This window comes from Hyposmocoma kahamanoa, unplaced genomic scaffold, assembly GCF_003589595.1.
Source record: "Hyposmocoma kahamanoa isolate Upper Pololo Valley unplaced genomic scaffold, ASM358959v1 93, whole genome shotgun sequence".
Taxonomy (NCBI): Eukaryota; Metazoa; Arthropoda; class Insecta; order Lepidoptera; family Cosmopterigidae; genus Hyposmocoma; species Hyposmocoma kahamanoa.
The window spans coordinates 8,031,931-8,044,782 of NW_020654810.1; the positions used below are offsets into that span (position 1 = coordinate 8,031,931).

At 34.9% G+C, this 12,852-nt stretch overlaps 2 protein-coding genes across 3 annotated transcripts in view; both read right to left on the bottom strand.

Moving 5' to 3' along the window:
• Nucleotides 1-5,231, bottom strand: part of LOC113237548 — a 12,716-nt gene extending 7,485 nt beyond the window's left edge. The window contains exon 1 of the mRNA XM_026474093.1: nt 3,397-5,231. Coding sequence (XP_026329878.1) covers nt 3,397-3,719 — 323 coding nt within the window. The 5' untranslated portion in view covers nt 3,720-5,231. The remainder of the gene's footprint in view (nt 1-3,396) is intronic.
• A 4,206-nt stretch (nt 5,232-9,437) lies between these two features.
• Nucleotides 9,438-12,852, bottom strand: part of LOC113237230 (protein singles bar) — a 43,855-nt gene continuing 40,440 nt past the window's right edge. The window contains exons 4-5 of one of the 2 annotated variants that reach the window (XR_003311024.1): nt 9,874-9,967; nt 9,438-9,491 (exon numbers count right to left, since the gene is read on the bottom strand). The gene's annotated coding sequence lies outside the window, so the exon portion shown is untranslated. Of the gene's footprint in view, nt 9,492-9,873; nt 9,968-12,852 lie in introns of those variants that run through there. The other variant, XM_026473584.1, reaches the window with a different exon arrangement.

Here is a 12,852-nt window from a genome sequence, read left to right on the forward strand (position 1 = left end):
AGGCGCGTAGGCGACCAGCCATCCTGACGGTCACAAGTAAACCGCTGTAATATGGTCAATTTTTTGAGAGAACGTTAATCGTTCATCGCCTTTCAGCTATGACCGCTAGATGGTAGCACATTATTTGAAATTTCAATATAGAATCAAAACGTCGTAACTTCCAACAATACGTATTGAACTTTCAACGATATGCCAACCGGGTAAAGTTTAAATTCTACTTACAGTCCAGATTTCTTACATCTTTTTAAATTAGAAACAACCGAATCATTATCAAGATGTCATAGCGTTTAACATTATGGTACTGTGATTGTATTATTACTATTATGTTTAGTTTTTCTTTCATGACAGTGCCTGTGGTCGGATTTGAAGGTCGGATCGCGTTGGTATAAAGCTCCTTTGTGCAATCATGCTTCGTCGAATTTTCAAATAATCAATTTACCGATAATAATCGCTTCGATGAGCGAATGACGTTGTGCTCAATTGATTGTGCGATTGTTCTTTTAAACAAAACGTTAACTAATCTACGGTATAATAAACATACACTCGAAAAACATACCCTCCCTCTGTAGCTGTAAGGATAAATTACAATACGACTGTGAACTGACAACCGGTGCTGTCTCAATTTTGACAACTTGACAGAATGAAGAAAAAAATTGTTTGCGTTATTTTGTATAGCGTCTGATTTATTAAATAAAAATACGTAGTTCTTAAATATTTTTATTACACATACACTACGTATTTTTATATAATGAACCAGATACTGTGCAGGGTGTATGTACATTTGAGACGGGGCAGCAAGGCCAGCCACCTTAATCGTTGTAGTTACAGGAAAACGGTTCTAGAAGACTACCCATGAATTTTAAAGATGTTTTGATTGACATTCACAGATTTTGAAAAAATGGTACAGGTAAATAATAATGATACAAACAATAATGAAAACACGTATTTTTTATATGAACTTAACGCAAAAAATCAAAAGGAAAAATAATTATGTATGTATGTAGTGATTTTATATAGATAATTCAGTGTTTTTCAAATGCGGTAGCATCCCCTAGGACTCTTAAGCGCCCACGGTAGGGACCACTATGGGAAACTATGATCTATACTATACTGTAACACCACGTAGTACAAGAAATATTAGTAACCTCGTCTTGCCGCTAGACGGCGTTGTTGGGATCAAAACGGTACGCGCTATCGAAGTGTTAACTAAATAAAGTTGCAACGGGAAAATGCTTCGTCTCGATACATACGGCCTATGAGTGGTATTCCAGTACTTCCACCGTGTGGGATACTTGGATGAAAGCTCATAGAACCGTCGTCTGCTGTCGTTGCTCGTCAGCTGCCACTTCCACCAGGTGGGACGGTGTGCTGAGCTAACATCGAGAATGAGCGCGATTACATTTCCTATGTCGATCATACAACCAACAACGTCAATAAAAGCCGTTGCGCATTTGGAGATTCAAGCTTTGCCCCCAATAGCTTTATTACAATATCTTTTTTCTCTCCATGTGCATTATGTTTCGTCAAAGGTGAAAATAACAATTGCGTCGTATTCTACAATGTTCGCACTAAAAAGTCGTCTATCTGATAAACGTTCGACTGGTTGTACGTCGATTACATGAACAATCCGCTTAGTGAATGATCGATGATGAGGATTTAATTCCATTAAGCTTTCAATACACTCATTAATCTAATATTTGACCATTGGATCAAGCGTGTTCACAGTTCGAAACGAGTTTCGCATACAAGAGTTTCAATCTTGCAGAGCCAACCTACAGGGACACCCAGTAATCTTAAACGTTATAGTATCTATAAAATATATATATTTTTTAATATATATATTATACGTCTCCATCTAGATATAATCATAATAAAGATAATGCTATCAAAAACGATATTATTTATACTGAGTAATTTCTATTTTAATCTACCTTTTTGATGACGTCTGAGGGTTGCCAGTTTTCATAAAATTCTAAATAATCATGTAGTTGTTGTCGACAGTTTTGTCGATAAACTGTGAAAGAAGCTAAAATTTTGTTGATGTTACAAAGTTTTACCGATTACTAGTTGCGTTATAGCCTTTTTTATTCTTATTTTGACAGTTGACCTATCAGTATCGAAATTAATTTTTATTCATACACATTTTAGTTTAAACAGGCGGATTTAATTATTTGTATTGAATTTAAATAAAAATCCTTAAAATATGTCTCCTCTTTGTATTTTCGTATAATCATAGTAGGATAATCAATAAACATAGTTCTAAATGCAGTGTGTTTATGTATGAACTTACAAAAATTGACAATTCAAATAAACCTGTGCCCAGCAGTTGGGCGAATAATGGGCCGATGGTGAATCAAATGAAACCCAATAAGTCGATAGAATATTTATCGACTATAATCACTAGCTGCTTGCAAGCTGGCAACACTTTTGCGCATTGAACTGTCATTTTATTCCATCTTCAAAAAAGACAGACCATAAATACCTAACAATTAAGACAAACTATTTTTAACGAAAACCTAGAATTTATATAGTAGAGTAAAAAAAAGTAAGTTAAGTGGCGGTATTTAAATGATTATTATATATCTATATTAATACTCTACTTTAATTTAGAGTAGAGCTGGTGAACTGCCGAGAATATAAACATAATCCTTTAAATACCGCCACTTAACGCTCTCGTCGATTAGATTGGTAACTAGTTAATTATAATAATGAGTAAGTTTCCTGAATCAATAATTTCCACGTTATCATGTATAATATGCATGTAGATAGCACAAAAAATATATAGAGTGATTTTTTAAATCAGATTTCGAGTATGTGTGTTTTTCATTTAATTGCATAATACTTTCGTCAGTTATAAATACCACACAATAATTTTAACAAAAGAAATTACTGAACCAGAACCAGCATGAACTATTTTTTAACCGACTTCAAAAAAAGGAGGAGGTTCACTATTCGACTGTATGTTTTTTGTAGGTATGTTACGCAGAACTTAGAACAGATTTAGGAACCGATTTCGATGATTCTTTTTTTATTGGAAAGAGGGTACCTCAGAGGTGGTCCCATTTGAATCTGAAGAAAATATTACTACCTCTAAGGATGGCAAACTAGGAAATGAATGACTTTTGAGGTCGGTTTTTTAGCACTTTAAACTTTTTTAAGCTTTGAATTAAATCTCTTTATGAAAACATTAATACTTATTACCGTGGATGAACTTATTTAGGACGCATTAATTATTTTTTAAATATTTTCATATATGATTAAATTGATTCTCATTGTAGTCATATCACTATTTTGTGTTATTATTATTCGTAAGCTCAAACATGTGTATACCTCGTTGTGTTTGTACGCAATAGACAGTTACCTGAACAAACTTTTAGGAATACACAGAAATCTTACCTTTCAAAATTTTCAAAGAACTGCACAGAGAGCAGGATGTTGTTCAACAAGAATGCGTCGCAGTCATTCTGGAGTTGATAACGCATGCGTTCTATCGCTTCATCATCAAAGGAGCGAAGGTTCGTCGGTGCCGCTGAAGGTATAGACACTGGCGTGATTGGTGATGTGGCAATCGGAGAGGGCTCCTTTAATGCATTCCTTTTTACCGCGGTAATTTTCTTCGATTTATTTTCACGAAAATGTTCATTATATTTCTCCCGCTCAAACATCGTAGCATTTTTACCCGGTTTCTCGTATACTTTCTTAGATTTCGAATTACCCATTGTTATTTCACACTTTAATCTGTTACGTATTAATTAATGTTCTTATTTCTGGTAAGTTACTGATAACATTTTGCAAATTCTATTTTATTCACGCGTGCAACTACCGGCGACGTTTAATCAACTCAAGATTCCATACGACACTGATATTTTATGTTTGACATAATTAATACTGATACTATTATCAGAAGTGATTACTTCGAAGATCACTATTTATTGATTTTTATCAAAATTAATCCGATCGCGATTATTTAAAGTAATGCGTGACGTAGTACGATAAAATTGTCCATTGCAGACTGTGCTCCTGAAGAACTGCGCGAAAACATAATGTGAAACCATGCACGGAATCAACCAAGTGTGAAAAAATACAACATTCCTTCTTGTTTACACCTGTCTGTTGCATAAGCTCGCGTTTTCAATTTTCTAGTAATATTTAGATCGAGACATGAATGTCCTAGGTCAGCGAATGTTTAAATTCACTTTTTACATAAAAACACCAGTCCTAGGAGTTGTTACCCGTTTTGTCAGCTCACTTCTGTGGTGTGAATACTACTGAGCTTTCTAATTCGCATTCATTTACGATTTTGTCCTACAAGAAAATTTATTATATATACTTCATGAATTGTTGTTGACCACTACTCTCTACGACACAAAGTTACTTAGGGCCCACCAAACCAAACAGCGGAGGTCGATAATCACACAGATTTGGTTAGCTTTTGGGGCGAACCAGGAAATATTGCGATGCAAACGCATACCGCAGAGGCTAAACACTAAGGTTTTCAATCAGTGTGTCCTGCCCGCATTCACCTATGCCACGGAAACAACGACTTTGACGAAGAGGTCCGCAGAGAACTTACGAGTCACACAGAGGGCAATGGAAAGAGCAATGTTAGGAATAACATTGCTTGATCAAATACCGAATGAGACGTTGTGCACAAAATTGATACGATGAAATGAAAATAGACAGGACACATAGCTAAAATCATATCGTTGGACAAGAAGAATCATGGAGTGGCGACCATGGGCCAACATGCGCGGCTGTGGTCGTTCGCCACTTTGTCGAGTGGATGACGTTAAAATTTTCGCGGGCCGCAACTAGACACATGTGACACGGGAGCGACGTAAATGGAGAGATTTGCAGGAGGTCTATATCCGAAGACGGATGGAGTAGATGCTACTTGATTGATTGATTTCATCAAGTCCCGCTACTTGATATTATAAAAAAAATCTCTATAACAAAACTCACAAAAATTTGTTCAGCAGTTTAGGCGTAAAAACGTAACAGACAGAGTTACTTTCGCATTTCTAATATTAGTTTGGATTTGTCTATTAATTAATTCATGCCACAAATGCACCCATAATGTGTCCGTCGTTGCCACACAAGTTACACAACGTGCTATTCGATTATGCATGAAGTATAGTGTAGCGACATAACGTAATAGAAATCCTTACGCAATTCGTTTGAAATAAGTACAATATAATTTTAGGACCGTATCTAGTATAAAAATCGTATAAACATCATCAATATACCATCGTGGGTTTTCTGGGAAGTTCTTATGGTACAGGGAGTTTGAGATCAGACAATTGGTGTGGTTGTCTGCCACGTTATTACATTCTAAAAATATTTAAAGAATCCGGATTCGGTTAAGTAGTTTTTAATGTTTGCCCGAATATAATAAACTACTAAATCAACTCTCTTTCATTACATAGTGTGGGGATATATATGCATTTTAAACAAATAAACGAAATAAACTAACAATACTTCTTTTCCTAATTATTAGACATATACATACGTATGTGTCTAATAATTTATTTCGTATTTGTATTATTTTAAGTATATTTTTATTCGAGGTTTTCCCGATTGTTACACATAGGAAGTGAAACTGTTTTTCCGGATTTAAATCGCGTACATTTGTTTTGTTAAACAAACCAACGGTGGACTCAACCGTGACCATGAGACCTGAAAAGGGCCCGAAACGTTGGTTTGTGTGAAAAAACAAATATACGCGATTTAAATCCGGAAAAATAGTTCCATTTCCTACATATTATTATAATTTTAAGCATGTTATTGAAAAAAATCATTTGAAAGTTACCATGGGTTTTTCGGAGAAGGAAAACAACTTGATGAAACCTGCACGTCGAAGAAGGTTTACAACTCTCGAAAAACGTGTGAAGTCCCCAACGCACCGGGCCATAGTTGTCTATGCCGGGCCAGAGTGGCGGACTGTGGCTTAAACGCTTGCCTGAGAGGAGACCCGTGCCCTATAGGGCTAGCACGATAAGGCGGGACTAGCGCGAGAGCGACATAAAGCGCGAGATACTGCTGTTGTCGCATAGACATATCGCGCTTTATGTCGTTCTCACGCAAGTCGCGCTTGTTCGTGCTAGCCCTACAGCAGTGGGACGTATAAATGGGTTGTTGATGATTATGATGATTATTATTGGGCTCCTTGTGAAAGAGTTTGTCCAGGGAAGTACTACTTATTTCTGCCGCCAAGCAGTAATGTGACCACAACTACGATCCGGTTTTTAAGTGAAAGGGTGCTGGTGAAGCGCATGCACTAGTCAACTTATGTTAACTAGTGCATGCTAGTTAACACATGGGACTAGTCAACTTATGTCTCAGATTAACGCGCGCAATGACAGTACCCCTCAAATCTTTTGCGACTTAAAATCCTGAGTGGCACTACAACTGTTATGGACAGGCGGGTTGTTTACCACTAGGTACGTTTAGCACGACTTATTTGTTCCATCACCTGGTATCATAAAAAACAAAAATTTTAATAATATATTTTCTTTTCAGTCACAAAATAGGGCTCTGGCCGGTTTTATGTAAAAGAACACACAAATTAAAAATAGATTGTATACTTACTACTGTAAGCTCCAAGAAGGTAAGCTCCATACCATTTCCATTAGCAACATTTTGTTTTATAATGATAGTCTAATGACAATTGATTGACACATTTACAAATGAACATAAAAAAAACACTTACTTTGGTCTACTTAATTACAAAATTATACGTATACGTCCGTTATTATCTATTTTCCATAAAAGTTTAAATTATCAATGGCCATACAGATGTACATTACGGATAATACAAATTCAATTTAACATTACTACATTAAAACAATACGGAATGATATAGAAATCAATTTATACATACACACTTAGGTGCTATAAATTTTACAAGATTGAAATACAATTTCTTATTATATATAATATAAAGATTTAAATAATGGTGAACTTAGAATAATCGTTATTATTCTAAGGTGGTGAAATAATTCAGTGTTTTTATACTCTACCAACGCCAGCCAAACAGAATATATTGGCTTGACTATAAGTCAAAACACACGTATCATACTGAATTCACTTACTTAATTATGTTAGAGTAAGAAATACAACAACCTTTTTCAATGTCTTGACAATTATAATTCGAGAATCTATTCAAATAATTTAAAGGAGCTTTTGGCATATTAAGATTCTAAAATAAGGTATTTTTTTTCAATTATAAGACTAGATTCCTCACGCTAAGGTATGTTTCGAAGGGCTTCCGCAGGGGCGGGACTTAGGTCCGGTTCTTCCATATTGTTGACTATACAGGCGTGGTCTGCCTCGGGATGTGCTGACACTCGCTTTTGGCTCTTAGACCGCTTCACTTCGCCCAGTCTTTTTTGTATTATTCTCCTGAAGCAATATAAAATTACAAATAAGTGGTAAATTTGTTTAGATAACCGCATTCTTGTGGTTGGCGATGTTTGTGAGCATGTGTGTTTTTCGCTGTTGGCAAACGCGACATACTGTGAACAATTTGCGCTTGTATCACTCATGCCATACCTTCAGCTTTATTTTCCAACTCTTTTACCGTTACAGACTGTGGAATTACCTCCCTGAAACTATTCGAAGATTCCTTTAAATAACGTGTCAAGGTTTACGGGGCAATGTATACGCTTCTATAATAAGATTCCGGTCGATATTCAAAATTTGCCCTACACGAGGTTTAAAATTATAGTAAACAAAGACTTTATTCTAAATGTTATTTATTATACAGCTTCGGCGTACTTGGATGAGAAAAATCCGTGGTAGTGAGTGATTCATTTAGGTCTTGCAGGTTGTGTCATTGTAAATGATAAATGTGTACCAATGTTTGTTTTTAAAAAGAGCAACCCCTAAAGTTTTTAACTTATTCTTCTCAGGGGAATCTGTCTTACGTATAAGCTGTAGAGTTTAATCAATATGACGATTTCAAGTACAATTTCTACAATTACCTTTTCCAAGGTACTTATGAAATAAAGATAATTTAACTTTTAGTACTAACATCATATATAGACTATAACTGTATAAATTGTGTATCCGAAATCAATTCTGTCATGTTCATAACTTATTTCATGAACCTGTTCTTCCAACAAGTGGTCGTATCCAAGAAGTAAATCTATCGGTACCTTGAAAACTAAACACCAAGGCAGCCAATACTTATGTTCCGGTTCTTAGCCCTACGTGTGAGATATACAGTTTCAAATCGAGATATAATATTATACTGCGCTCTGAAGCATCCACACTGTGTCCTTTCATATCGAAATCTGTAAAGTAAACTAATAAAAAAGGTAAAGGTAAAGTAAAAAAAAAGTAAAGTAAACTAGTAAAAACCAAAAGGACAAAGAGTTTTTATAATATACACTTTAACTTCTAACCATCGGTGTCTTTTCTATTCTTCTAGTACAAATTTGTTTTCGTATACTATTAGAATACAATAACAACGTAAGCGTAACAGATCTTCCTCTAAGCAATAAAATAAAACAATGACGAATATGCTAATATTCTAGCTAAATATAAATAACAATCTAGCTCTGGAACCTGCAGGGAATTTTATATTTTACAGAGAAGTAATGTTATTTCAATTTTAGAGACCCTGTGATTATACCTACATAAATGGAGATATGTAAATATCATAATTTAATAGCAGTCGACTCCTTGTGAAAGAGGTTATCCAGAGAAGTATTGCCACCTTATCTACATCTGCTTTCAAGCAGTAACGTGGGCATTACTGTGTTTCGGTTTTGAAGAGTAAAGGGTGCTGGTGAAATTACAGGCACATAGGATTTGGTGCAGTGTCTCTCAGATCTTTCTGATTTAAAGCTCTAAGTGGCACTGCAACTTATGGATAGACGTGTGACTTACTACCAGAAGTGGACTTGTTCATTCCTTCCCTTGGTATCATAACAAATCTTCGTACTACATACATATTGAAATTAACATCATAGTCCAGTATATATTGGGCAAAGTACACAATTTGACATCATGATGAGCCATATTACTCTTACTCGTTAGTGCTATTTCCAATGATGGCTGTCTTACATTTTTACGTAGAATCGAAGTTACACATACGTAAAAAGCTCTTATATCTTTAATTTTCAGAGCTCACACTCCATAACAAACTAAACAAAGGTCGCTTGTAATCCATCATTGCGAACCTTGCTAACAGACTAGTAAATTGACACTACCCGGGCTGCGCCAAGTCTACACCACTCTACACCGCCTGTACGAACCATACGTGCGTACTTCATTCATAACATATACATGTATGAAATTCAGGGTAACAAAACACACTTACTGCTGTCTACAGTCGATAAGTACTCCAAGCAGAAAAACAGCTACGATTGCAACTAATATAACCAAGGTAACCCCGATTATAGCGGCTACAGTAAGGGTAGATGTTTCTTCAACGATCTCTGTCACGGATATCCCCGTGCCCGGGTCCATGGTAGATTGCCAGCCATCTAAAATACAGAGAATAACAATAAACTTGTTTTATTTTATATAGGATTTTTTCTTTCTAGTTGTTTGATCTCCGTTTCAATAAAATTATAACAAATAATAAAAATATTTGCAATAGTTCTTGTAATAGTAGGGAGAAATTGCAGGCATGCATAAAACTCTCTTGTGAATTCGTTGTAGTACAACAAAGACTAATTCACAACCGAAAGAAAACTTTTACTTAAAGACGATAAATTTTTAGCCTTAGGACAGGAGCATAACGTGTTCCGTTGTTGTATTCTGGCTGTTATAATTTGATACTAGTGTCAAACCATAAAGTTTAAAAATCCTTTGATAAGATTTAGACAGATTTTGTACTGTAAATAAATAGCGCTAAATCCTCACCTCCATCATGCCAATTCACGTTATTTACACTTGATTCATCCATTTTAAGCGGCACGGTGCAACTGTGACGTAATACGCTCAATTGTTACACGACCTGTCGGAGAAAGAAATGAAACATTTGAACAATGTATTTCTTTAGCCTGTTAGCCTTTCACTTTCAAATTGTGCGTTAAGCGCGTTGTGCAAGACCTATTTCGCAAATTTAGGCACGATTTTTTTTTTTTACTGAAGTCGTTATTAAACTGACTTACTTTAGTCCGAAAATTAGTTGTATACCAAAATATATATGCCTTATAATTTCTCCTTCGGCTCTGAACAAGTATGTGCTCACAGGTTCATACCCAACATTCGACGTCAGATTACCAGGAGCGCTGATTCATAAAAGATCTCTCATTATTTTTATCTGTACTAGCTACCTCTAGTCAAAAAACCTGCGCTTTTTTTGGCAGGTCTTTTGTTAAGTTGGTCTCCATTCTGAATCACGCTAACTGCCGTGAATCTTTTTTATTATGGTTACTTTTAACTAATATTCGCGATTTGTCTGCTACTTTGTTTTGTGTTTTACTACTGTCTGTCACGAGAGATCCACCATTGTTTTATTTAGCGATCGCTAAGAAATTTGATTTGCGCCATTTTGCAGACTTGAAAAGAACTAATTAACTACTAATACTATTAATTAACTAATTCGTTGTTCTTATTGTTAAAGGACATTAAAGGACAGGAGCAATAATACAGATCTGCTAAAAAGTATTTATAAAAAGTTAGATTATGGTGCTGATTTCAAAAACAACATTGATTTTTTTTCACGTAAGATTTGCCTGCAAAATAAGGGAATTTTTTTCAGAAAAATGGACCAAAATTAGATTATGAATATTTGTAGTAACGTCTTCACTTTCCATCAAAACTTCTTTTGGTTCTTTTCCTATTGTGCTTAGAACAACAACACAACAATGCAACAAAAGAAAAGGTGATTCATGTTGCCATCCTAAATTTATTGTTAACTTACGAGGATAACGATTTAATATTATGGAGATATAAATACTTAAAGACATACTTGGTACGAATGTCAGAAAAGCTTTAAAATTGCACTCGTATATATTATTTTTTCATTATTTTTTCGCAATCTGCACAAAAAATACTACAGAGATCACTAATAAAATGAAAACGGTAAAAATAGTATATGAAAACGCTTGGCGCACCCTTGGCAACAATCGGCAAGTACCTTACACCTATAGGCAAATCCTTTCGCCACCGTGGCAACCGTCATTGTATGCATACCGTCGATGCGATAAGAAGAATATAATTTAAAATAAAATTTGAAACAATGTTTTCATCGCCAACCTGTGTAGGTACTAAACTAACACGCCACTTTTTACTTTTAATTAAAACAAATTGAATTTTGACAAATACAAATTGGACACGAAATTGTCCTGTTGAAGCAGCAGAGATCTTTGTGAAAGAGTTCGTCCAGGGAATTACTGCCAGTTACCTACTTCTGCCGCCAAACAGTAATGTCAGCATTACTGTGTTCCGAAGGGTGCTGATGAAATTACATTCACATGGGACTTGTCAACTTAAGTCTCAGGGTAACGGGCGCAGTGGCAGTGCCCCTCAGATCATTGCGATTTAAAGCTCTGAGTGGCACTACAACTGTTATAGACAGGCGTGTAGCTTACCATCAGGCGCACGACTTGTTCGTCGCGTCACTTGATATTATATATAAGGTTAAGATTTAGAAGTTGTCATTAGCTTTATTTTATTATCTGAATTATTATTCAATGACGACAGCATTATTCGATAAAATTATTATTACTCTAAAATTATGAATACAAAAAGGTTTAAACTATTAGTCAACAATTGTATAGTGGAAAAATTTACGAATGTAATACGATAAAACTCTAATTTATAATACCATGGTTAAAATGGATATTACAAATGTATTTTGCTACGCCCTTACAGGGTATCACATATAGTCCGTACCATACTTCTAAGTTTGTGTTAAGACTTAAGACTATATGTGAAATGCAAATAAATAAATACAATTACGAGCATTAAAGTCGTATCTCTGACAGGAACAAATGAAAGTGTCTGTTTACTCATTTATGAATCATAAAGGTACATATTATTATACTACCTCATTTACATAATTAATCTACATCTTATTAGACTCTACAATAGCAATGAATATCCTTGTCAAGAATTGCAGTGACGTCATATATTGGTCAAAGTATCAAACAAGTACATAGGATTCCGATTTCCATCAATATAATCAATTTTGATATTTGCAAGCTTCATATCGAAGCTGTGCTAAAGATGTAATCTGTGAATTCATATCGAATACCTACTAGCACGCGAAATGAGTGGGAACTTAATGTAATATATGTTTTTTTTAGAATTCTCAACATATCAACAAGATGCTTAAGATACAGGTATAATCGTATACTTAATTCAAGCATCGCAAGTACACAATGTACTCGTACTGTGTATAGGTTTATGTTTGTATGTATAAAAGGGTTTATTTTGAATTGTATTATATCAATACCTACTAGCAGGGGAAATGAGTCAAAACTAGCGTAAGGTATACATTTTTTTTAGAAATATAAACATATCAGCCAGATGCTGATACAGGTCATTTCCTTAGTTTAGCCATTGCAAGTACACTAGTATACTCGTACTGTGTATAGATTATTGATTGTAAGGTGCATTCACACCGCAGTTACTTTTTGTGGAGCAACGTCTTCGAGTATTACCCAGCAACATCTGGTAGCAAAAAGTTATTTATTGTTAGTATATGTTGCCACGTTAGTATATGTTAAGTAATGTTTCCTAGCTTTTGAAAAACAGTCAACATGTGGTAACAATCGATAACATTGTTAGAGAATATTAATAGACTTTCTAAAGATCAAAATCAGAGTCTGTCATTCTCACAAAATTACTCAAAATTCCATCAGTACGTAAGTCTGTATTGTATTCCCATCC